At 45.0% G+C, this 25833-nt stretch overlaps 1 protein-coding gene across 8 annotated transcripts in view; it reads right to left on the bottom strand.

The window, feature by feature from the left end:
- Window positions 1-25833, bottom strand: part of USP9X (ubiquitin specific peptidase 9 X-linked) — a 212878-nt gene that overhangs the window by 40577 nt on the left and 146468 nt on the right. For all 8 annotated transcript variants that reach the window (XM_077294797.1, XM_077294799.1, XM_077294792.1 and 5 more), the window contains exons 19-27: window positions 15143-15383; window positions 14572-14721; window positions 12951-13071; window positions 10663-10793; window positions 10288-10563; window positions 6135-6251; window positions 5923-6048; window positions 5389-5555; window positions 3393-3501 (exon numbers count right to left, since the gene is read on the bottom strand). In XM_077294797.1, the coding sequence (XP_077150912.1) occupies window positions 3393-3501; window positions 5389-5555; window positions 5923-6048; window positions 6135-6251; window positions 10288-10563; window positions 10663-10793; window positions 12951-13071; window positions 14572-14721; window positions 15143-15383 (1438 nt within the window). The remainder of the gene's footprint in view (window positions 1-3392; window positions 3502-5388; window positions 5556-5922; window positions 6049-6134; window positions 6252-10287; window positions 10564-10662; window positions 10794-12950; window positions 13072-14571; window positions 14722-15142; window positions 15384-25833) is intronic.

Here is a 25833-nt window from a genome sequence, read left to right as displayed (position 1 = left end):
TGTATGTATGTGTATGTATATATATATATATATATATATATATATATATATATATATATATATATATGTGTGTGTATGTATGTGTATATATATATATTATTTATATTTTATTATTTTTTTTTTTGTCAAGATGGGGTGCAGAGTGTACTTAATGAGAAAAAAATATGAGTTTTTTTGAATTTACCAAATGGCTGTAATAAAACAGAGTGAAAAAATGTAAAGGGGTCTGAAAACTTTCCATACCCACTGTATATACTGAATTCCCATAGCAGTTTATACAGCGCAGATTAGCAGCCATATCCCCATTTAATTCCCGCCTGAATGAAATGAAAACTTGCTCCAAATAGTTTGGAGCCATAAAGGTCTACATGGATGACCTTTTATTTTTACACAGAATTAAACTGTAACGACCTGATCCTCAGCATCTGCTCATCTTAACTTGTTTCTGACCTCGGACGGGATAGTACGTCCGAGGTCAGATACCCCGCTTTGATGCAGGGCTCCGGCGGTGAGCCTGCATCAAAGCCGGGACATGTCAGCTGTTTTGAACAGCTGACATGTGCCCGCAATAGCGGCGGGTGAAATCGCGATTCACCCGCCGCTATTAACTAGTTAAATGCCGCTGTCAAACGCAGACAGCGGCATTTAACCGGCACTTCCGGCCGGAAATGAGCGCATCGCCGACCCCCCGTCACATGATCGGGGGGTCAGCGATGCTTCTGAATAGTAACCATAGAGGTCCTTGAGACCTCTATGGTTACTGATCGCTGGCAGCTGTGAGCACCACCCTGTAGTCTGCACTTATAGCAAGCACACCTGCATTTCTGCTGCTATTTAGCAGAGCCGATCACGTTGTGCCAGCTTCTAGCCTCCCATGGAGGCTATTGAAGCATGGCAAAAGTAAAAAAAAAAAAAAAAAAAGTAAAAAAAAGTCTGAAAAAATAAAGCAGTTTAACCCCTTCACGACCTTGGGATTTTCCGTTTTTCCGTGTTTGTTTTTCGCTCCCCTCCTTCCCAGAGCCATAACTTTTTTATTTTTCCGTCAATTTGGCCATGTGAGGGCTTATTTTTTGCAGGACGAGTTGTACTTTTGAACGACATCATTGGTTTTACCATGTCGTGTACTAGAAAACGGGAAAAATATTTCAAGTGCGGTGAAATTGCAAAAAAAGTGCAGTCCCACACCTGTTTTTGGTTTGGCTTTTTTGCTAGGTTCACTAAATGCTAAAACTGACCTGCCATTATGATTCTCCAGGTCAGTACGAGTTCATAGACACCTAACATGACTAGGTTATTTTTTATCTAAGTGGTGAAAAAAAATTCCAAACTTTGCTAAAAAGAAAAAAAAATTGCGCCATTTTCCAATACTCGTAGCGTCTCCAGTTTTCATGATCTGGGGTCGGTTGAGGGCTTATTTTTTGCGTGCCGAGCTGGCGTTTTTAATGATACCATTTCAGTGCAGATATGTTATTTTGAGCTCCCGTTATTGCATTTTAATGCAATGTCGCAGCGACCAAAAAAACGTAATTCTGGCGTTTCAAATTTTTTTCTTGCTACGCCATTTAGCGATCAGGTTAATGCTTTTTTTTTTATTGATAGATCGGGGGATTCTGAACGCGGCGATACCAAATATGTGTAGGTTTGATTTTTTTTATTGATTTATTTTGATTGGGGCGAAAGGGTGATTTAAACTTTTATATATTTTTTTATTTTTTTCCACTTTTTTTTTTTTTTACTTTTGCCATGCTTCTATAGCCTCCATGGGAGGCTAGAAGCTGGCACAACTCGATCGCCTCTGCTACATAGAAGCGATCATTAGATCGCTGCTATGCAGCAGAATTGCAGGTGTGCTATGAGCACCGACCACAGGGTGGTGCTCACAGCTACCGGCGATCAGTAACCATAGAGGTCTCAAGGACCTCTATGGTTACCATTCTGATGCATCGCTGACCCCCGATCATGTGACGGGGGTAGGCGATGCGCTCATTTCCGGCCACCCGGCCGGAAGAGCAGGTTAAATGCCGCTGTCTGCGTTTGACAGCGGCATTTAACTAGTTAATAGGCGCGGGCAGATCGCGATTCTGACATGTCATGACAGCTGACATGTCCCGGCTTTGATGCGGGCTCACTGCCGGAGCCCGCATTAAAGCGGGGCTTCTGACCTTGGACGTACTATCCCGTCCGAGGTCAGAAAGGGGTTAAATCACCCCTCCTTTCGCCCCAATCAAAATAGATCAATTAAAAAAAAAATCAAACCTACACATTTGGTATCGCTGTGTTCAGAATCGCCCGATCAATAAAAAAAAAAGCATTAACCTGATCGCTAAACGGCGTAGCGAGAATAAAAAAATTGAAACGCCAGAATTACGTTTTTTTGGTCGCCGCGACATTGCATTAAAATGCAGTAACGGGCGATCAAAAGAACGTATCTGCACCAAAATGGTATCATTAAAAACGCCAGCTCGGCACGCAAAAAATAAGCCCTCAACCGACCCCAGATCATGAAAAATGGAGACGCTACGAGTATCGGAAAATGGCACAATTTTTTTTTTTTTTTTAAGCAAAGTTTGGAATTTTTTTTACGACTTTGATAAAAAATCACCTAGTCAAGTTGGGTGTCTATGAACTCGTACTGCCCCGGAGAATCATAATAGCAGGTCAGTTTTAGCATTTAGTGAACCTAGCAAGAAAGCCAAACAAAAAACAAGTGTGGGACTGCACTTTTTTTTGTAATTTCACCGCACTTGGAATTTTTTTCCTGTTTTTTAGTACACGACATGGTAAAACCAATGATGTCGTTCAAAAGTACAACTCGTCACATAAAAAATAAGCCCTCACATGGCCAAATTGACGAAAAACTAAAAAAGTTATGGGCTCTGGGAAGGAGGGGAGCGAAAAACGAACAAGGAAAAATGGAAAATCCCAAGGTCATGAAGGGGTTAAATGATTTTTACTTTCAAAAAAGAAAAGGAGCAGAAAATAAGTGCTGTCCAGTATCATTGTAGATCAAAATGCAGCACCCAATACATAAAGGCAACACAGAAAAAAAAAAAGAGCAAAGTCATCCACAACAGAGCATATATACAAGCACCGCAGCACAGACATTTGGAGTTTGCCCACTTCTAAGAACATCTTACAATTCATGTAATTACATAAAATGGCATTTGTTTAAAACATCTAAACATTTGTTATCTTGTACGGATCCACATTTTAATTGACAGCTGCATTCATTATTCTGCTGGATGTCTTTGTAACCCCGATCAAGCTCATAGACCGACGACGGTCCTTAGCTTTGCAGAGCTTGTAGTTGGGCAATGTTTAAGCTAAAGGTTAGATAAACAAATTATTGTCAAGATAATGAAACAATCTTACACATTTAAAAAATGTCTTACCCCCAGTACTGTAAAGAGCAGAGTGATGAAGAAAATGAGGGGTCTGTGCCCCATGCAGCACCTGGTGGCCATAAGAAAGAACTGCTCCTGTGCCATTTGTCTCACAAGTCTACAAAACAGAATATTCACTTTCTAAATAAAGTTACAGATTGGTAAAAAAAAAAAAAAAAAACTTTACAAAAAAAAAACATGTATGTGGGGGAGACAGGGCAGAAACTGAGAACAAGAATGAACTCTCATCGCCATACAATAAGAAAAAAAAAAAAAGAATGGCTCTACCTGTGGCAGTACATTTTTGTCTTCCCAATCATAGCTTTATGGACATGAAATTACTTGTGTTAAAAGGTAACTTCAAATCTCAAAGAGATAGAAGAGAATGGCAATATAAGCTGATGATGATATTTGACACTGCAGGAATGAATGTCGCATGGATTTATGTCTTTTTACATTAACTAAGGAATTTGCTCCTCAGACCATGTGGGGTCATCATAACAGAACCAGACCCCAATCAGAGGACAATATAACATTCCTAATCTATGAACCGTTCCAATATTTATGGACATTACTGTTACATAATAGTAATTCTGCTTCATGTCACCTGTCTTATCTATGGCGTTATCCAACAAAAAGACAAACATTCTAAAATAAGGCAGAGATTATTATTGTTCTGCTGTATAACAACTGTCCATAGTCTTTCAACACCAATAATTGTCAACACATAAGACTGACAGTCCTGTATTCAGTGCTGTAGCATACGATGAGCCATTACTTCCTGTGCTTTGCATATATTTCCTAATAACACTTTTTTAAAGTTAACATCTCATTTCTTGTGGAAGGTGAATAAACAGGCAAGGGAAACAAGGCCATTTCTATTGTAGCCACGGCTGAACTGGAAAACATTCTTCAAAATTGTCGTACAGATGTGCGGGCATTCAAGCGACCACAACTGAGTAATATGCATGCAAGATAATCAGGTAGACCAGCACTTTAAACAGGAGACTAATCTTGAAAATAATTAATATTTTTTATATTTACGCTAGTAAAGGGGTCACCAAAGGGATTGTCTCATTAGCGATAACCTGCTTGGCTGAGAGGGCACTGCCAAACAGCCGATAATGCCAAAAGAAGTGGACAGACATTTCCAATGCAAACCTAGTCTTACGTGACATTCCTTCACATCAATGGCCATCATATGTGGAGAGGGTTCCCAAGCCGGAGTCTCACACTATGACATTTCAGATAACCCAACAGGACAGTAGTTTACAAAACGTAACAACCCCTTTTTTAACAAAAAAAAAAAAAAAAAAGTTGTGCTTTTAGATTACATGTTTGACCAAGATTGCTGTGCCAGTATCAAGAGAAAATAAATAGATGAGTAGCCGGTGGCAGAGATTTGGGTCTGGGATAAATGGACTGTTTGCAAAGATGGAGGTGAATGGAAAGATGCGAACCCCATACAGTCACATGGTAAGTACACAACGCCTGCCTATCTTGGGAAAAATCTGTACATTATAAATATACAAGCCAGCTAATGTATGCACTAACACAGGACCTACCATGGACGTATATATGTATTTCAATGATAAAATGCTACCTTTGAAAAACACACTAGCTGGATCTCCTAGCCAAATAAACGTGACCAAGATCACCTGGGTCTCAAATGCTTTTCTAAACTAGAACAGCCACAAAAAGATGAACTGAAGACTGACGGTAACCTGACAATAGAGACCATTACCATTTTACTTCTACTGTAGCTGAAATTATTTTTTAAAACTCATGTATTGCAAACTAATCTAACAGCTGCACATACCCTAAAAGCTGCACATCTAAAAAGGGCGACAAAGTAGAAAATGTGAAGTAGACCTGGTTATAAGGTCAAGTTTGTCTTGAGTTTGTGAAATACACCATTATTTTCAGGTAATATTAGGACCTGCTCAATAGCTTAAAATCCTTTTGCAGCATAAACAGAAAGACATATGTGACTAGAAACACTCACTTGCTTTGACAATGTAGCAGCAAGTCAATAATAAAGGTTTGCCATGCTTTCTCTTTACTGAGGGCTTCCAGTGCTGTTGGTATCAGAGCAAAACACAAGGTCATCCCTTCTAGAGCCTCGCAACAAACTTGTTCATCTTCTGGGTCGGGTTCATTACCGGCGTTCGTCTGATAAATAAGAACAATGTAAATGATGATGTCCGGTACTTTGCTCAGAAGCAAATAATAAAGTGCAACATTAGTAATCTGAAACCCCACAATGCAGAAATTCTGATAATCCAAGATAAACCACTTATGTATCCACGGTAAGAATTTCTGTTCAATCACATCCCAGTGTCCTACTCCTTTCCATCACGTCTGCAGTTCTTGCTGACATACATCTGTACATTAGTATGACTGCAGGGTCAGACTACGCTGGTTTTGTTTTCAGTCAAACATCAGGGTGTCAAGTAGGAAATCATTCCAGTTGCATTAAGACAAAAAAAAAAAAAAAATGGTAAAAAACATTTTGGGGGCTAGCATACATTTGGATTACCTTTTCGTAAATTTTGCTTATTTCCTCATTGGCTGAAAACACCAACTGAACAGATCCACAGCCAGATGCCCAGATAACTTTCTGTATTGCTCGAATTACACAAATATCGGGGATAAACTTTGAAGCCTAAATAAAAAGGTAAAGTTCCCATGGTTAATAAAAAGATTGTGTGGTGAATCGAGTCTCCAAAACCAAAAGGCACCAGTGCTTACTTCATCAGATATTTGTTGTGCCAGGCGTATTGCTACATTTCTCAGCATACATTCCGAGGTTGGGTTAGGAATGTTCTGCAGGGCATTTTGTAGCACCACTGCTTGATCATGGGTCGCCTGAAGTCAAATACATAAATTAAGGCTTAATGCTGCATCACTTTAAAATATATAAAAGCTACATGGCACATAAAAAAAAAGGAAAAAGCGTAAGTATGTAATAATAATAATAATAATTTTTATTTATATAGCGCCAACATATTCCGCAGCGCTTTACAACTTATAGAGGGGACTTGTACAGACAATAGACATTACAGCATAACAGAAATCACAGTTCAAAATAGATACCAGGAGGAATGAGGGCCCTGCTCGCAAGCTTACAAACTATGAGGAAAAGGGGAGGTGGATGGTAACAATTGCTTTAGTTATTTGGACCAGCCATAGTGTAAGGCTCGGGTGTTCATGTAAAGCTGCATGAACCAGTTAACTGCCTAAGTATGTAGCAGTACAGACACAGAGTGCTATTAACTGCATAAAGTGTATGAGAACACGATGCAAGGAACCTGATTATGTGTTTTGTTTTTTTTTTCTATTTTTAATAGGCCACACAGGGATAGTTAGGTTAATGCGTTGAGGCGGTAGGCCAGTCTGAACAAATGCGTTTTTAGGGCACGCTTAAAACTGTGGGGATTGGGGATTAATCGTATTAACCTAGGTAGTGCATTCCAAAGAATCGGCGCAGCACGTGTAAAGTCTTGGAGAAGGGAGTGGGAGGTTCTGATTATTGAGGATGCTAACCGGAGGTCATTTTTGGAGCGGAGGGCACGGGTAGGGTGGTAGACTGAGACCAGAGAGGAGATGTAGGGTGGTGCTGAGCCATGGAGTGCTTTGTGGATGAGGGTAGTAGTTTTGTACTGGATTCTGGAGTGGATGGGTAGCCAGTGTAATGACTGGCACAAGGTAGAGGCATCGGTGTAACGGTTGGTGAGGAATATGATCCTGGCAGCAGCATTCAGGACAGATTGGAGCGGGGAGAATTTGGTAAGAGGGAGGCCGATTAGTAGAGAGTTACAATAGTCCAGACGGGAATGAATAAGAGAAACAGTAAGAGTTATTGCAGAGTCGAAAGTAAGAAAAGGGCGAATTCTAGAAATGTTTTTGAGATGCAAATAAGAAGAGCGAGCCAGTGATCGAATGTGGGGGGTGAATGAAAGCTCGGAATCAAGGATAACCCCAAGGCAGCGGGCATGTTGCTTTGGAGTAATGGTGGAACCACACACGGAGATGGCAATGTCAGGCAAAGGTAGGTTAGTAGAGGGAGAGAACACGAGGAGTTCAGTTTTTGACAGGTTCAGTTTCAGATAGAGGGAGGACATGATGTTAGAGACAGTGGTAAGACAAGCACTGGTGTTTTCTAAGAAGGTCGGAGTGAAAGCAGGAGAAGAGGTGTATAATTGGGTGTCGTCAGCATAGAGATGGTACTGGAAACCAAATCTACTGATTGTTTGTCCAATAGGGGCAGTATACAAAGAGAAGAGGAGGGGGCCTAGGACTGATCCTTGAGGAACCCCAACAGTAAGGGGAAGGTGAGAGGAGGAGGAACCAGCAAAACATACAGTGAAGGATCGGTCAGAGAGATAGGAGGAGAACCAAGAGAGAACGGTGTCCTTGATGCCGATGGAGCGGAGCATAGTGAGGAGGAGCTGATGATCCACAGTGTCAAATGCTGCGGAAAGATCCAATAGAATTAGCATGGAGTAGTGACCATTAGATTTAGCTGTTAGTAGGTCATTAGAGACTTTAGTGAGGGCAGTTTCAGTAGAGTGTAAAGAGCGGAAGCCAGATTGAAGAGAGTCAAGAAGAGAGTTATCTGAGAGATAGCGGGTAAGACGGGAGTGGACCAGGCGTTCCAGGAGTTTAGAGATGAAGGGAAGATTAGAGACAGGTCTATAATTAGCGGCACAGTTTTGGTCGAGGGAGGGTTTTTTAAGTAATGGATGTATGATGGCATGCTTAAATGAGGAGGGAAAAATACCGGAAGTGAGGGAAAGGTTGAATATTATTGTTATGTGAGAGGTGACAGCCGGGGAAAGGGACTGGAGGAGATGTGATGGAATGGGGTCACTGGTGCAAGTGGTCGGGCGAGAAGATGCAAGGAGCCTGCTTACTACTTCTTCAGTAACTGGTTCAAAGTCAGAGAGTGAACTAGATGCAGTGGGGGAGGGAGGACAGTGCCTGGTATGAAGAGATTGGGAGATGATTTCCTGTCGAATGTGGTCAATTTTTTCTTTGAAGTAATTGGCCAGATCTTCAGCGCGGAGATCTGTGGTTGGGGCCTGCTCTCTTGGGTTGAGTAGGGACTGGAAAGTGTCGAAGAGACGTTTAGGGTTATTGGACAGTGAGGTGATGAGGGTGTTGAAATAGGTTTGTTTGGAGAGGTGAAGGGCAGAGTTGTATGTTTATAGCATGAACTTATAATGGATGAAATCTTCGGGTAGATAAGATTTTCTCCAGACGTTCGGCGCACCTGGAGCATCGCTGCAGGAAGCGTGTTTGCAGCGTGTGCCACGGTTGTCGCCGTCTGTGTCGAGTTGCTCTATGTATAGGAGGAGCAGCTTCATCCAGGGCACTTTGCAGGGTTTCATTGTAATGCTTCAGAGCAGAATCAGGACATGAGATGGAGGAGATTGGGGCCAATGAGGACTGCAAGTTCTTCATAAGTTTCTGGGTGTTAATGGCCTGTATGTTTCTATAAGTGTGGAAAGTGGGGGTGACCTGAGTGGGATGGCAGTTCTTGATAGAGAATGAAAGAAGGTTGTGGTCAGAGAGCGGGAGAGGGGAGTTTGTGAAATCATCCAGTGAGCAAAGCCGGGAGAAGACCAAGTCAAGGGAGTTTCCATCTTCATGCGTTGGAGAGTTAGTATGCTGCGAGAGGCCGAAAGAGGAGGTTAGAGATAAAAGGTGAGAAGCAGACGGGGAAAGGGGAGAAGCAATGGGGATGTTGAAATCACCCATGATAAGGGTGGGAGTGTCACAGGAGAGAAAGTGTGGAAGCCAGGTGGCAAAGTGATCCAGGAACTGATGAGAGGGGCCAGGAGGACGATACACCACCGCCACTCGCATGGAGAAGGGGACGTAGAGTCTGACAGCATGGACCTCAAAGGAAGGGAATACAAGTGAGGGTACTTGGGGAATAACTTGGAAGGTACATTTGGGTGAAAGGAGCAGCCCAACGCCTCCACCTGCTCTGTTGTCTGATCTTGGGGTATGAGAAAAGTGTAGTCCACCATATGAAAGAGCAGCAGCAGCGGTGGTGTCTGACTGCTGGATCCAGGTTTCAGTAAGAGCCAGGAGATTAAGAGCCTTAGAAAGGAAGTAATCATGGGTGAAGGAGAGTTTATTACACACAGAGCGAGAATTCCAAAGAGCACAATTGAAAGAGACAGAAGGCATGCATGGAATATTAATAAGGTTAGAGGGGCTTCTGGGTGTAGCAGTTGGGAGGTTTGACTGGCTATAACATGGGGGGCCGGGGTTTGGAGAGATGTCTCCAGCGACTAGGAGAAGGAGGATAGAAAGAGTGAGCAGATGGTTAAGTGATTTGTGAGAGCGTCTTTTGTGTTGGATGGTGGTACTGGATGGATCTGTGCTGTTAAGCAAAGTGAACAGAGCATGAGTGCTATACATAGGAGAGGCAAGGACAGAGGGGCCGATATGGATGGAGTTTAAAGAGTTTATGCAAGGGCGGTGAGTGAATGCAGCAGCCAGGATATAGATTATACAGATACATATGGTGAGTATTTGTTCTGTTTCAAGTGAATAGGGAGTAGATTTAGATTGTCTTACCTGTCTCCTGCCCTGTCTAACTGCCATGTTATAACTGCGTCATACTTAGAAAAAAAAATATACTTTGAAAAAAAGTACACGAATAATAGTGCACGAATGCACCCCTGCATGAATGCATCCCCAAGTTACGTAAAATACACGCACACACGCTTTGGCAAAACTAAAGGTTATTTGGTCCTGGCTATAAAGCTTATTTGAAATGTGTAATGTACACACACACATTCATACATGAAGAATGGCACACAAACGTAAAAAAAACAAAACAAACAAAAAAACCACAAGTAAAAAGCTTCTCAAATCATTAACCTACCGGTGACACAGGATTTGATCCTTCAGCGGGCTGACAAGCTTCAGCGACTGACCGCACATGCCCATAACCAATTGCTGTAAGCAACAGCTTGGCGACTTTCAGCGCATTGAGATAGGCACTTCTTCTTGTTTCCATATCAGCGTTTGGCAGAAAGTTGTTCCTAGTAAGCATGCTCAATACCAGTGGCAAACCACCACTTTTCAGGAAGTTGTACTGAAAGTCGCTAGCATCTTCTCCCAAGGGTGCATTGGCAGGCATCAACAAGGCATAAACCACCTAGAAATCAGAAATCACACCCAAAATGTAACGGTAAGGCCATACTTAAACTGTGACTACATTTTGGGAACATTTTTTTACTACATTATAATAACGCACCTCTGTCAGATATAAAACTTGTGAAGCTGACTGGCCGAAGAAGAGAGAATCCAAGGATGAACTGAGGCTGCTTTCTCCAAGTTTAGCATGGTCTAAACAAATTGATCGAAGCTTCTCCACTATGGTATTGTCTAAAAACAACAAATTCATGTGTTTGATAGGAAGAACTCTGGTAGCTCCAAAAGTCACATGAACTTATACACTGCTATTACAGAGAGAACCATAGACACAGAAATGCTATTCATATTAAGACACAAGAAACTAAAAAACAACCTCAATCATTTTAAGCTCTTCCTGGCTTTCATTTTTTCCACTTATGCCAAGTGCAATTATTTTTTAAAATGTTCCTTTGAAAGACGTATGGCAACCCATCAGCATGGCACAATAATGTGGTGGGTGGGATGGGTACCCAATATAGCGCACTGCCACAACAGACAGCAGCATTTAAAGGGTAAACCAGAGCACTGAACGCAAGCGCTTGTCACTGCTGTTGGAGGCAGATGCTGTGTAGCACAACCGGCTTCCATCCTATGTGGAGTGGGACACATTTCAACATTCAAAAACCTTTATTTTGTGGCCGATTTCCTCTGCAGCTGGGACTGGTATATTAGTGCCAGTTAAGGTACCGTCACACTAAGCGACGCTGCAGCGATACAGACAACGATGCTGATCGCTGCAGCGTCGCTGTTTGGTCGCTGGAGAGCTGTCACACAGACCGCTCTCCAGCGACCAACGATGCCGAGGTCCCCGGGTAACCAGGGTAAACATCGGGTTACTAAGCGCAGGGCCGCGCTTAGTAACCCGATGTTTACGCTGGTTACCAGCGTAAAATGTAAAAAAAAAAAAAAAAACAGTACATACTTACATTCGCGTCCCCCGGCGTCTGCTTCCTGCACTGACTGAGCGCCGGCCCTAACAGCAGAGCGGTGACGCTGTGCTGTACTTTCACTTTCACTTTACGGCGCTCAGTCAGTGTGGGAAGCGGACGCCGGGGGACGCGAAGGTGAGTATGTAGTTTGTTTTTTTTACATTTTACACTGGTAACCAGGGTAAACATCGGGTTACTAAGCGCGGCCCTGCGCTTAGTAACCCAATGTTTACCCTGGTTACCAGTGTAAAACATCGCTGGTATCGTTGCTTTTGGTGTCAAACACGACGATACACACCGGTCTGACGACCAAATAAAGTTCTGAACTTTGTTCAACGACCAGCGATATCACAGCAGGATCCTGATCGCTGCTGCGTGTCAAACTAAACGATATCGCTAGCCAGGACGCTGCAACGTCACGGATCGCTAGCGATATCGTTTAGTGTGACGGTACCTTTAGAGCCAATTCTACCTTCTGACTGCACAGCAGGGCCAATCTGGCTCCTGCTCCTCTCCAGCAATCACATAATCGTTGAGTGTCCGGAGGTGGAAGCACAGTTTGCAATTCCCATCTGGAATGCACAGCGCTTGTTGGGTGAAGTTTATGCAGTGATCAATAAAGCAGAGATGGAAATCTCGGCCTTCTCCATGGGGCGTCCAGCTCTGTTTGAGCACTGGCTTCCCAGTTGCCCCCTGATGTTTATAGGCTTTGAACTCCCAGAAGCATTTAAGACGGAAAACTGCAGCGATTTTCCTTCATTTTTTACATTTGCACAAGAACAATTTAGTCAATGTCAGACCTGTATCTAGATTTCATAAGCAGCAAAAATTGCAAGAGATCTACATAAAATTACTTGTCTGCTACTTAATACTTGTATTCATTATTAAATTATTATGGAGCATCTTTTCTCAGCCTTGTGATGTTCCTCGGCTTTTCTTTTGAGGAATTTATAAACAAATTGGGGAAGCATCATACAGATTTGTATTGCCAGTGACAGACTATAAAGATACCTCTGACTTTGTCAGTTTACTTAAAAACAAAAATATTCAGGCGGAATGATGAATGGCACAACACAAAGGTATTGGAAAGATGCTGCAGTTATTTCATATAAAATAAAAGCAATTATGGGGAAGGGAGATATCAATATTTCCTAAACAGACATGAAATTAAATGTTAAAGGGAACCTGACAGCAGGGTACAAGCTCAAGAATACTCAGGTGATCTCAGTTTCACACATGCTGCCCATGGATCTGGCAGCATGCATCCACTGACAGGTTCCCTTTAAGATGTTAAATTATTATTACCTGCTTAAAAGTTTAACAGGTAATCCTGAAAACATTCAGATCACTGTGAACCAATGTGCTCAGGAATAAGTCTAAAAACATAAGTATTGACACAAAGCAGACTATTTGGGTTTACCTGGTGGCATGAGTTTCATCAGCACACGTGCACCATCACGTAAAGGTGGCATATTTAGACTGCTGCCTAGATCAGCAACTTGCCAAAGAAAGGAGATATATCGGTGGTGCAATGACATTATCTGGAGCATGAAAAAAATAAAATATACTATTAAAGATCAGCATCAATTGTAATGGCTCCGTAGATTACAGAACGCTAGTAGATCCACTAAATTGCCTATTAAATCATGAGTACCCAATAAGATTTGTGCTGAACATTTACTCATAGGCCCTGTTCACAATAGCCTTATTCACTCAGGCTAACAGGTTTTGATTGTACAACTAGCATAGCCTTCTGTCAAAAACACAAATTGGGTTATGATTATATGTAAAGGGGATGCATCAGTATTTGTGGAGGGGGCTCAGGAGCAAAACGTCTTTAACAAGCGGTAAATTCCTACAATTATGGGGCACCAATGGGTTGCCATGGCAGCTGGTGGCATGTTAAAGGCCTCAGTCACTGCCATGTTGGTACTTGAAAACTCAGACAAAGCCGTAACTTTTCAAAAACTCAAAAGGGGAACAAAAAATCAATTTCAATTACGCTTTATTCGCACATTAAAAATTTAAATAAAAAAAAAAATTTAAAACATCATTAAAGGGCCACTGTCACCCCCCTCCAGCCATTATAAACTAAAAGAGCCACCTTGTGCAGCAGTAATGCTGCATTCTTACAAGGTGGCTCTTTTAGTTTTAGGTTTAAGCATACCCCAAATAAAACGTTTTTATACTTAGCCACAATTCCTGTCTCTAGCCAGGTAGGCGGGTCCTCACTCCCCAGCTTGGCCAGCTCCTCTGCCGTCACTCACATCTTCCTGCGCTTTCGGCGCCGCCCCCTCAGCGCTGTTATCGTTTCAAATCCGGCGCCTGCGCTGTGTACTGGTGTCCTGCGCAGACGCAGTAAGCTCTGGCCGTCTGATGTAATGGCTGATACCAGAGAACAAAAGACATCCACAGAACACCAGGATGGATCTGCTGCACAGCAAATGGCTGTAGGACCTGCGATGACGTCACTGCCATGTGATTAGGGCAATCACATGGCAGTGACGTCATCGCAGGTCCTACAGCTATTTGCTGTGCAGCAGATCCATCCTGGTGTTCTGTGGATGTCTTTTGTTCTCTGGTATCAGCCATTACATCAGACGGCCAGAGCTTACTGCGTCTGCGCAAGACACCAGTACACAGCGCAGGCGCCGGATTTGAAACGATAACAGCGCTGAAGAGGCGGCGCCGAAAGCGCAGGAAGATGTGAGTGACGGCAGAGGAGCTGGCCAAGCTGGGGAGTGAGGACCCGCCTACCTGGCTAGAGACAGGAATTGTGGCCAAGTATAAAAACGTTTTATTTGGGGTATGCTTGAACCTAAAACTAAAAGAGCCACCTTGTTAGAATGCAGCATTACTGCTGCACAAGGTGGCTCTTTTAGTTTATAACGGCTGGAGGGGGGTGACAGTGGCCCTTTAACATTGGGGTACTATTCCCAACTTAAAAACAAAAATGGTCTGAGAGGTTACAAAAGAAAGCTAGCATTGTATTGTGACTAAAGCCTTAGTGCTAGATGTGAGTACTCAGTAAATATACAGACCACTCCAGGCAGGCAGCTTTCAACTTCTGGGTTTGGACCATCACTGTAGTGGTTTCCATGATTTCCAGGAGACCCAGTTGAGGAGTCAGAAGAACTATCAGGACTCGAAGGCATATTTGAACTTATCTGTGTCAGCTTGGCAGTAATCAACTGTAACAAAGCATATTTATCTTTACTCCAAAATGTCCTGTATTTTACACTGCAATGTGTGAGGGGCTTTATGGCAGCTGCAATAAATATGAGAATCCATGCACCAATACAGAATTACACTTCTACAAAAGACTACAACAGAAGGAATACTTCACCTTCCTTGGAATACAACAGGAGAGAGGAGACACTGAATCAAGCACACAGCAGCCCAAATGCTTGCCCACCAGTAGTAAGACGCTATCAGAAAACCAGAACCGTAAGCATAGTGCGTGAGCTAAATTGACTAGTAAAAACAACGCACGAGCTCAAAAATAATTTTTTTTTCTTTTTTTATGTATGGATGTCCACAACAATTAACATTCAATTAAAACAATTTATATTAATTTTATTAAGATAAAGTTTTAAAAAATAATATACTTACGGTTTTATCTTTCAGGTTTAACTGGCCAATTAACTTTCTGTCTTCTGAAGGATCCACCAGCTCTCCACCGATAAAGAGTTCAACTTTCGTATGTGCACTGTTAGCCTTGATACGATTAAGTATACAACGCCGAACAGAGCCTATTGTGTCATTTGTGTGAGACCATATGTCTAAATCCTCCACCTGACGTCCCTGATTTGGAAATCGCACAACCAAAGTTATGTGTTTGCCACGAAAAGCCCTAGAAAGGGGGAGACATTTAAAGTTATGAAATTTAATTCTATTGAGGTTGGGAAAAATAAACACACAATGAGGCATGAAAGACTGACAGATTACATAAGACCATATATTAAAAAAGCATAACATCTGATATAAATACGAGATATGGTATTTATTTATATAATAAAGAGACAAACCATGTTTTTGTCAAATCAAAACAAATTATACCAAAACAGGACCCTTTCAGAATTTTTATCTTTAAAGGGAACCTGTCACCCCCAAAATCGAAGGTGAGCTAAGCCCACCAGCATCAGGGGCTTATCTACAGCATTCTGTAATGCTGTAGATAAGCCCCCGATGTATCCTAAAAGATGAGAAAAAGAGGTTAGATTATACTCACCCAGGGGCAGTCCCGGTTCGATGGGTGTCGCGGTCCGGTCCGGGGCCTGCCATCTTCTTACGATGACGTCCTCTTCTTGTCTTCACGCTGCGGCTCCGACGCAGGCGTACTTTGTCTACCCTGTTGAGGGCAGAGCAAAGTACTGCAGTGCGCAGGGAAAGGTCAGAGGCCCAGCGCCTGCGCACTGCAGTACTTTGCTCTGCCCTGCGCTGGAGCGTTAAGACAAGAAGAGGACATCATCTGATGAAGATAGGAGGCGCCGGACCGGACCGTGACACCCATCGGACCGGACCGGGACCGCCCCTGGGTGAGGAAAACCACCTTCTGGGAGAGAAGGCGGAGCGGGACCTCCTTAAGGGGTTCGAAGGGTGGTTCCTGCAATGCTGTCAGAACCAGGTTGAGGTCCCACGTTTCTAGTGGTCGTCTGTAGGGGGGAACCAATCGAGAAACCCCCTGAAGAAAAGTCCTTACTTGCGGCTTGGTAACAATGCGCCTTTGAAAAAGCACTGAGAGAGCTGACACCTGGCTCTTAAGCGAGCCTAATGACAGCCTGGCCTCCAGACCCGATTGGAGAAAGCCAAGTACTTTGGGTAGGGAATAAGGGAGTGGGGTCTGGCCACGAGATTCGCACCAGGTAAAGAAAGCTTTTAAGGTACGGTAATCTTGGCAGAGGCTGGGTTCCGTGCCCTGATCATGGTTCCAATGACGTCCGGCGAGAGCCCTGCCTGGGTTAGAACCCAGGTCTCAAGGGCCACGCCGTCAAATTGAGAGCCCCCGAGTTCTGGTTGTAGAACGGGCCTTGTGATAGAAGATCGTGGCGGTCGGGGAGACGCCAGGGGGCGTCTGCTGTAAGTTGTACGATGTCGGCGTACCATGTGCGTCTGGGCCAGTCCGGTGCAATTAGGATGGTTGGAACTCCCTCTTGTTTGATCTTCCTCACCACTCTGGATATCAGGGGGAGAGGTGGAAAAATGTACAGAAGCTGGAACCGGGTCCAGTCCTGAACCAGAGCGTCTGCTCCGAGCGACTGCGGATCGTGTGTTCTGGCCATGAAGTTGGAGACCTTGGCATTGAAGTGGGATGCCATTAGGTCCACATCCGGGGTCCCCCAGCGATGGCAGATCTGGCGAAAATTTTCGGGATGGAGAGACCACTCTCCCGAAGTCTATTTCTTGTCGGCTGAGGAAGTCCGCTTCCCAGTTGTCCACACTTGGAATGTGGACTGCCGATAGAACCGACCCTGTGTCCTCCGCCCAGTGGAGGATATGTGACACTTCTCGCATCGCCTGGGTACTGCGGGTCCCCCCTTGGTGATTCACATATGCCATAGACTGTATTCTGATGTGAGAGGCTGCAAGTAAGTGATGAAAAGCCCTCAATGCCAGGAGGATGGCACGAATTTCCAGGATGTTGATGGGCATGGTCGCTTCCACTTGGGACCACTTGCCCTGTGCCCTGTGGTGTAGGTGCACTGCACCTCAACCCGTCAGGCTCGCATCGGTGGTCAAAACTTTCCACTGACCTGTGAGAAAGGATTTCCCCTTTGCTAGCGAGGATGGCTTGAGCCACCAGTGCAGGGACCTCTTGGTTGACGACATTAGCCGGAACTCCCTGTCGAGAGAGAAAGGGTTCTTGTCCCAGGACTTGAGGATGGCTAGTTGGAGAGGCCTGAGACGAAACTGGGCAAATGGGACGGCTTCTATTGCTGACCCCATCCTGCCAAGGACTCTCATGGCAAACCAGAGAGATCGAGGGGGTTTGCGGAGGAGGGTGCGAACTCCTAGACTGAGAGCCAGTGCCTTGTCCTTGGGAAGGCGCACTAGACCCCTGGAGGTGTTGAATAGCATTCCCAGGAAAGTCAGAGACTGACTCGGGGTTGGTGATGACTTTTGTAGGTTGACTAACCAGCCCATGCGACACAGTGTCGATTGTGATTGAGACGCTGAGCTCGCAGTCCTTGAAGGTGGGAGCCTTGATGAGTAGATCGTCCAAGTATGGAACGACTACTATGCCTCTGGAGTGCAGGATGTCCATGGTGGCTGCCATGACTTTGGTAAACACTCTGGCAGCCGTGGCGACTCCAAACGGGAGAGCCACGAACTGGTAGTGGTCCCGGTTGAATGCGAACCTGAGAAATCTTTGATGAGCAGGTGCAATCAGTATATGCAGGTATGCGTCTTGTATGTCTATGGAAGCGAGATATTCTCCCTTCTCCATGGACGCAATGATGGACCAAAGGAACTCCATGCGGAAGTGAGGGACCCGTACGTATTTGTTGAGCTGTTTTAGGTCCAGTATGGGCCGAACGCTGCCTCCTTTCTTGGGAACTACGAACAGATTGCAGTAGAACCCTCGGAAGCGCTCGGCCATGGGGACCGGTACTATGACTCCTGCTTGAAAAAGCGAGGAGACCGCTTTCCGGAAGGCACGAGCCTTGACTGGTGGTTTTGGGGGGACAGAGAGGAAGAATCGGTCCGGTGGGTTGGAGGTGAACTTTATCTTGTATCCGGAAGACACTAGTTCCCTGACCCACCTGTCTTCTGTAATAGGCAGCCAGACTTAATGAAAGAGCAAAAGTCGGCCGCCTACGGGTGTGGTGTCTTACGGAATCCGTGAGTCATGATGAGGAGAAAGTCTGAGATTTTCCTCCTCTAGGTTTAGACTGGGCTGGTCTTGTCCGACCCTTGCGTTGATCGTGAGTTGTTCCTGCGTGGGGAACGGTCACGATTTTGTGCTGGACGCGAGACGGACCAGCCCGAAGAATTCCGAAAGGATCGGAATCGAGTTTGGTTACGCTTCTTGTAAGTGTGTTTAGGTTTTAGTTGGGGAAGAGAGGTACTCTTACCCCCGGTGGCGTTGGATATCATGGTGTACAACTGTTCACCAAAAAGATGCCCAACTGAGGTAGGGGAGGTGCATGAGGGACTTCTTTGAGGCTGCATCGGCTTTCCATTCCTGCAGCCAGAGGATACACCACGAATTGTGATGGCGTTTTATGCTATCCCCGCTACACCCCTTGCTGAATTCTGAGCTGCATGAAGCATGTAATCTGCTACGACTGCTATTTGAACCGCTTGGTCTGACAGCTCAGGAGCGGATGCTTGGAGAGCTTGTAAATTTTTGGCCCAGGCCAGAATGGCCTTGGCAGCCCAAACTGAAGCGAACGCGGGAGCCAGGGATGCCCCTGTGGCCTCGAAAATTGAACGAGCCATGTGTTCTACCTGCCGGTCTGCTGCATCCCTGAGGGTTGAGCTATCTGGCAGTGAAAGGAGGGTCTGTGCTGCTAGTCTAGAGACTGGGGGAGTCCACTTCGGGTGGGTCTGTCCACTCCTTGGTATCCTTCTGCGGGAAGGGGTACCTCGCCTCCAGATATTTGTGATTAGCGAATTTTTTCTCAGGCTGTGAGAACTGCTTTTTAAGGATCGCCTTAAACTCTGGGTGGTTAGAGAAAACCTTAGGCGGCTTCAGAGGTCCTTCAAAGGAAATCTTGTGTTCTGGGGCCTCTGGTGGCGGATCAGAAATGTCCAGCACCCGATGGATGGAAGAAATTATGCCCTCAACTAGCGCCGTATTGCTAGGGGGGATTGGGATCAGGGACGCCTCCGTTTCCTTGTCTGAGTCGGAGTCACAGATGTCTTCCGAATCCTGTATATCACTGAGGCGTCCCCTGCTGGGTGAGCTGGGGAGGAGGCCTTCTCTGGTCAGGGATTGCGGAGATCTGCGTTGTGTGTCCCTGGAAGGGGACGGTCTAGCTGACCTGGAACTACGGTGTCTCTCCCTAGAAGGGGATGACCAAGTGCTATGGGATGACGTAGATGGACTGTGGGTCCGCTTGCATCCTGACTTCGACGTGGATGTGCCAGGGTCGTCCTGTCCCTGAGCCAAGCTCTCCCTTTGCTGGGTGTAACGGTCATAGCCGAGGCATGACTGCAGAGCCTGAAGCAATGTGGAGGTTAGGTTATCTATACACTGCGTCATAGATGGTGACATCTGAGTGACCCATTCCGGCGTGGCATTAGACACCGAAGCATTGGCAGGGGCCTCTTGGGGCTCTGACACAATAGTCTGAGTGCAGTCCTGGCAGTGTGGGTAGATACTGCCACTGGGGAGAGCGGTCCTGCAGGCTGTGCAGAATGCATAATAGCAGTCCTGCCTGGTTCTCTTGGACCTTGAGCCCGACTTAGTGCACAGAGTGCAGAAGGGCTGCTATGCAGAGGACGTTACAGGGGTAGCCATGTAGAGAACCCTATAGGGAAGCCTTATAGGGAATATGGATTCACAGCCGAGTAAAACAACCCAGCTGTGATCTTACCCCACCAGTTTGCCCCTAGGTCCAGCGCCGAAGATCCACAGTCCTGTACCCCCCAGAGACTGGCTGGCCTGGTCCTAGTCCGGCTGACCGGGAGATGCAGGGTTAATCCTTGCTGCAGTAAAAATGGCCGCCGAGGATAAGAGGCAGGGGGAGAAGGGGGCGGAGAGCTGAGAAAAAGGCGGCAAAGCTGTGTAAAAACACGCCCTTTCTGTCTCGATCCACCCCCTCTATGACACTGTAGAGTGTCATATTTGTCATCCGGGGGGCGGGCCGGGGGGCGGCGGCTTCAGCTAGGCCGGGGCCTAAATTAGATGCCTGATGCCCAGAAGGGCTCCACGCCGGAGCGAAAGTCCGGGAGGGGGTCGGATCTGAACCGGACCCCTCCAGATTTAAAGGCAGGATAGCGGTGGGGCTGTAATCGTAAGGGGGGCCCGGTGAGGGGTCCCCCTGAGGCAGTATAGAGCTGGTGCTGCCGCAGAGAGGGGCGCAGGGAGCCCTGTGTCTGTCTGTGCCATGCCTGCCTGCACTCCCCCCGGCCCCGACAGGAGCCCGCAGCTGAGCTGGGGTCCCTGGATGCAGGCACAGTGTACTGGCCCATTGCTGGGAGCTGTAGAATGCTGCCTGTACAGGCCCTACCTGAGGCGTCTCAACCTAATACCCCCAGAGGGGGATTAGGGAGGGTGCTGTTGTCACCTTCAGGGGGCTTTATCCTCGCCTCGACCTCAACCCAGAAACCAAAAGGAATTGGGGAAGGAGGGGGGTCTCGACTTCGAACCAGCACCCGAGGGGGGAAGGAGCAACATGGGGAATAGCCATCTCTACCTCAACTGGGCACCCCGTGATAGGGGGCCGAGGAAGGAGCCATGCTGGGAGTCTCACAGGAGACCCACTTTTCTTCATCTGTAATCCGTCGGAAAAAAACGAAGTAAAAGAAAAAAATCTTAGGTGTGCCTCCTATGCGACACTAAGCAAAAACTGGAGAAGGCTGATGCCGTCCAGGGGTGTATACTGCAGAAGAGGAGCCACAGTTCATCTTTTTCAGATTATGCATAGTGTCGCCTCCTAGTGGACAGCAGCATAACACCCATGGTCCTGTGTCCCCCCAATGAGGCGACAGAGTAATTGACAGTTATATAAAATTGTTCATAATTCCCTCCACCTTAATTAAAGTCCCACTTCCAGTTAAATAAAAACAGCCCCAAAGCATAATGCTGCCTCCACCATGCTTCAGTGTGGGTATGGTGATCTCTTGGAGATGCCCAGTGTTTCATTTGTGCCAAACATTGCTTTTGGAATTATGGGCAAAAAGTTTAACTTTGGACTCAAACAATAGTATGCTTTCCCACTGCTTTTGGAGGACTTAATGTAGGGTATAGCAAAACAGCCAACTATTATGTGCTGCAGAATATGTTGGTGCTATAGAAATAAAGGTTACGAGTTTAAATGTGATTGGCTAATCTGAACACAACCACAGCCTTAGGCCACATTCACACTAAGTATTTTACCTCAGTACTTGTTAACCAAAATCAGGAGTGGAACAATCAGAGAAAAAGAATAATTCTAACAAGTCACCACTTCTGCATTTTTCTCCCATACCTTAGAATGATTTCAGAATTTTTGTTAAAAATTTTTACTGATCGTTTTTTTTTTTTTTTTTTTACTTGAGTTAACTTTGTATTTTAAATAGGAGAGTGTAGACTAAAGAGTCCAATGTACACAGATGATAATTCTCTCTAATTCTCTCCCAAGACAACATCTGCAAGGAGTTTGTATGTTCTCCCCGTGTTTGTGTGGGTTTTCTCTGGGTTCTCCGGTTTTCTCCCACATTCCAAAGACATACTGATAGGGAATTTAGATTGTGAGCCCCATCGGGGTCAGCGATGATAATGTGTGCAAAACTGTAAAGCGCTGCAGAATATGTTAGCGTTATATAAAAATTAAGATTATTATTATTCTCTACAATTATATTCTTTGTGTATATGTTTTTGCAATGGATAATCTTGTTATTCTTGGATTAGGAGTCAAATTAGGACAAGAAAAACGCACAATTACCACAACTGTTTTTAGTTTGAGCATAAACTGTATTAATTGACAGGGGCTGGTCACACCCTCAGGGGACTGGCTGCTATTAGCAGCCAGCAGAAGGCCACGTCACTTGATGTGATGCAACGTCTCAGAATGGGGGGCACCGAGGAGCTCCAGTATCACACTGAATTTTAGGGACTGTCAGCGTTCGAAAGAACTATTTATGATATTTTTATAGTTTATGAAAGCATGGCTATTACAATACTTTTATCTCCCCAGAGCACTCCTTTAACAGCAGATTAGAACACTCCTTTAATGCAAAGAGAATGAGCCAGATTAATTAAGACGGCTTGTCCATGGTAGTCATCACGAATTTGGTGCATCTTGCTCCAGCAGTCGCAATCATTAAAGGGAACCTGTCACCCCCAAAATCGATGGTGAGGTAAGCTCACAGTCATCAGGGGCTTATCTACAGCATTCTGTGATGCTGTAGATAAGCCCCCGATGTAACCTGAAAGAGGAGAAAGTCATAGTTTCTCACCGATAACTGTGTTTCTCGGAGCCCATGACAGCACTACGGAGAGAGGGGATCCGCCCTTCAGGGACAGGAAACCTACAGATAAAAAGGGCGGTACCTCTCCCTCGCATCAGTTGGTTTACAGAGCATCGGAGGACCTCCAGGTTAGTTACAAAAGAAAAAACATATCATAACATTGCTTATTAGAGGAACACCGTGCCTATATTATATTAGATAAGGTATATATAAGAAAAGTGCTCACCGCACTCGTGATGGGAGGGAATAAGCGAGTGCTGTCATGGGCTCCGAGAAACACCGTTATCGGTGAGTAACTATGACTTTCTCGGTCTCCCATGACAGCACTACGGAGAGAATTACAGAGATTAAGCTTAGGGAGGGACCACAGCCTCAAGAACCCTTCGCCCGAAGGTCAAGTCAGACACAGAGGCTAGATTTAATCTATAGTGTCTAAAAAAGGTTGATGGTGATGACCAGGTGGCCGCTTTGCAGATTTACTCAATTGATACATCTGACCTCTCAGCCCATGAGGTAGCTACTGCCCTTGTGGAATGCGCTTTTATACCATCCGGGATCGTATTCCCCGTGGATGAATAAGCCAAGGCTATTGCCTCCTTTATCCACCTTGCCAAGGTACCTTTGGATGCACGGAATCCTTTTCTGGGACCCTGAAAACAGAAAAATAAAGAGCCTTCCTTCCTATACTCCCTGGTGGAATCTAAATATTGGAGTAGACATCTTCTGACATCTAAATTATGGAAATTTTGCTCTCTCTCATTTTTAGGGTCTGGGCAAAAGGACGGCAGGGATACTTCTTGTGACCTATGAAATTTTGATGCCAATTTTGGCAAATAGGCCGGGTCGGGTTTAAGAGTGACTCTGTCATCAAATATTTTTGTAAAAGGTGGGTTAGAGGACAGGGCTTGAATGTCAGTTATTCTGCGCGCAGATGTTAAAGCTACCAGAAGAATAGTCTTAAGTGATAGTGTTTTAACCCCTTCATGACCGTGGGATTTTCCGTTTTTCCGTATTCGTTTTTCACTCCCCTCCTTCCCAGAGCCATAACTTTTATTTTTCCATCAATTTGGCCATGTGAGGGCTTATTTTTTGCGGGACGAGTTGTACTTTTAAACGACATCATTGGTTTTACCATGTCGTGTACTAGAAAACAGGAAAAAAATTCCAAGTGCGGTGAAATTGCAAAAAATGTGCAATCCCACACTTGTTTTTTGCTTGGCTTTTTTGCTAGGTTCACTAAATGCTAAAACTGACCTGCCATTATGATTCTCCAGGACATTACGAGTTCATAGACACCCAACATGAAACAAATTTGAACAAATTCCAAACTTTGCTAAAAAAATTAAATAATTGCGCCATTTTCCGATACTCGTAGCGTCTCCATTTTTCATGATCTGGGGTCGGTTGAGGGCTTATTTTTTGCGTGCCGAGCTGGCGTTTTTAATGATACCATTTTGGTGCAGATACTTTCTTTTGATCGCCCGTTATTGAATTTTAATGCAATGTCACGGCGACCAAAAAAACGTAATTCTGGCGTTTCGGATTTTTTTTTCATTACGCCGTTTAGCGATCAGGTTAATGCTTTTTTTTATTGATAGATCGGGCGATTCTGAACGCGGCGATACCAAATATGTGTAGGTTTGATTTTTTTTATTGATTTATTTTGATTGGGGCGAAAGGGGGGTGATTTAAACTTTTATGTTTTTTTTTTTTTTTCACATTTTTTTTTTACTTTTTTTTTTTACTTTTGCCATGCTTCAATAGCCTCCATGGGAGGCTAGAGGCAGGCACAACTCGATCGCCTCTGCTACATAACAGCGATCATCAGATCTCTGCTATGCAGCAGAAAATCAGGTGTGCTGTGAGCGCCGACCACAGGGTGGCGCTCACAGCTACCGGCGATCAGTAACCATAGAGGTCTCAAGGACCTCTATGGTTACAATACTGAGGCATCGCCGACCCCCGATCATGTGACGGGGTCGGCTATGACGTCATTTCCGGCCGCCCGGCCGGATGCGGTAGTTAAATGCCGCTGTCTGCATTTTGACAGCGGCATTTAACTAGTTAAAAGCGGCGGGTGAATCGTGATTTCAGCCGCCGCTATTGCGGGCACATGTCAGCTGTTCAAAACAACTGACATGTCCCGGCTTTGATGCGGGCTCACCGCGGAGCCCTGCATCAAAGTAGGGGACCGGACGTCGGACGTACTATCCCGTCCGACGTCAGGAAGGGGTTAATGGAAATTGTGTTTATGGGTTCGAATGGAGGACCCGTTAGTGCAGAGAGAACTAAGTTTAGGTCCCATGAGGGCATTTTTTGAGTAACTAGAGGTTTTGACCTGGTTACCGCTTTAATAAATCTTACTACCCATGGATTGGCTGCAATATTTTGATTATAGAGTGCTCCCAGAGCTGCTATTTGTACCTTCAGAGTACTAACCGCCAACCCCTGTTCCAGACCTTTTTGTAGGAATTCAAGTATTTTATCAATAGAAGGCCCATCCTGGACTTTTACTTTGGAGACGGATAAGAATTTTTTCCACGTTTTCCCATATGCTTTAGTAGTAACAGGTTTTCTACTTTTTAACAACGTGGCTACTAAGTTGTCCGAAAACCCCCTTTATTTCAATAGTCTCCGTTCAAAATCCAGGCTGTTAAATGTAAGTTCGTCTCCTGTGGGTGGAAGATCGGCCCTTGCTGTAGTAGGTCTGGTATATTCGGTAGGATCCATGGGTCTGAGACCGATAGCATCCTTAGCCAGGAAAACCATGTCCTTTTTGGCCAGAATGGGGCAATAAGGATCATTTTTGTTTTGTCCTCTCTGACTTTCCGAATGACTGCCGGGATCAGAACAACTGGAGGAAAAGCATATGTTAGTTTGTGGGTCCATGGAATCAGAAAAGCATCCAGAGCCTGGGGGTTCCCTTCCGGGTTTAGTGAGCAAAACAGGTTTACTTTTTTGTTTTTGGAATTGGCGAATAAATCTATTGTTGGGGTTCCCCACATCTCCGTAATCTGGTTGTAGATGGATTGGTTTAGGGACCACTCGCCTTGTTTTAACTGAGTCCGACTCAAGTAATCTGCCTTTTCGTTGTGTGACCCCTGAATATGTAGTGCCGAAAGGGATAGTAGATTTTCCTCTGCAAGACTGATAATTTTGGCGGAGGAACTCAATGATCGAGA

This window comes from Ranitomeya variabilis, chromosome 3 (assembly GCF_051348905.1).
Source record: "Ranitomeya variabilis isolate aRanVar5 chromosome 3, aRanVar5.hap1, whole genome shotgun sequence".
Classification (NCBI taxonomy): domain Eukaryota; kingdom Metazoa; phylum Chordata; class Amphibia; order Anura; family Dendrobatidae; genus Ranitomeya; species Ranitomeya variabilis.
Note: the sequence above shows the minus strand (reverse complement) of the source record. Positions and strands in the feature narration are given on the sequence as shown.